The following is a 1,020-nucleotide window of genomic DNA, read 5'->3' as shown; positions in this document are numbered from 1 at the left end:
TAAGTAGCTTTATGCAGCTGATGTGCATAAACCATCATATTTAATCTGGCAGCTGTCCTTTCTTATTTTTTTCCTACATATTTTTCTTTGATAAATGAGGGCTCTTTGTTTATAGGCTAGAAAATATGGGAAAAACACAGGCTCTTCCACTTAGTAAATGTTCGAAAAAATATCCCTCTTGGGCCAAAAACATTCACATTACTGGTGTGTTAGAAATTCAAAAAATTGGCCGGCCCCAGTGGCTCATGCCTGTAATCCCAGCACTTTGGGAGGCTGAAGCAGCGGATCACCTGAGGTCGGGAGTTCAAGAGCAGCCTGACTAACATGGAGAAACCCCATCTCTACTAAAAATACGACACAAAAAATTAGCCGGGCGTGGTGGTGCATGACGGTAATCCCAGCTACTCGGGAGGTTCAGGCAGGAGAATTGCTTGAACCCGGGAGGCAGAGTCTGGTGAGCTAAGATGGCACCATTGCACTCCAGCCTGGGCAACAAGAGTGAAACTCCATCTATAAATAAATAAGTAAATAAGAACGACTTTATTTCAGATCTTCTGGGGAAAAAAAAACCCTGCATAACAAGGTCTTCAGCTTATTGTACATATTAAAATTTGAGAGGTGCCTTCTAACTCAGCATTTCTATCTGAAAAATATTCACAACTCATTCCGTGTGATGTAAATATAGCACTCAAAAATGTACATGTTCGTGTTCATGGCCTTAATTTTATACTTTATTATCTAGAAAAATATATGAACTGATGTGGATCTTGTGCTGCTCTTTTTTCTCAGAGTTAGAGAATACATTAGAGAGTATTTCTGTGTTGAAAACATTTTATTGGATAATTCTAGTCCTATAAGTCAGAACCACTTCTCTTTACTCTCATTTCACCTTAAGTCAAAAATTCCTCCCATGGCCACTTGCTAAAATATGTGTGTGTGTGTTTTTCAGGGACCATTACAATTTAGAGATGTGGCCATAGAATTCTCTCTGGAGGAGTGGCATTGCCTGGACACTGCACA

The 1,020-nt window shown here is 39.7% G+C and overlaps 1 protein-coding gene across 1 annotated transcript in view; it reads left to right on the top strand.

The window, feature by feature from the left end:
- Window positions 1-949: 949 nt before the first annotated feature.
- LOC105503310 (zinc finger protein 506) overlaps window positions 950-1,020 on the top strand; it is a gene marked incomplete at its 5' end in the record, with an annotated part of 16,713 nt that continues 16,642 nt past the window's right edge. The window contains one exon of the mRNA XM_011930167.1: window positions 950-1,020. Coding sequence (XP_011785557.1) covers window positions 950-1,020 — 71 coding nt within the window.

Source organism: Colobus angolensis, unplaced genomic scaffold, assembly GCF_000951035.1.
Source record: "Colobus angolensis palliatus isolate OR3802 unplaced genomic scaffold, Cang.pa_1.0 Scaffold845, whole genome shotgun sequence".
NCBI classification, from domain to species: Eukaryota; Metazoa; Chordata; class Mammalia; order Primates; family Cercopithecidae; genus Colobus; species Colobus angolensis.
This window is presented reverse-complemented; position numbering and strand designations above follow the sequence as displayed.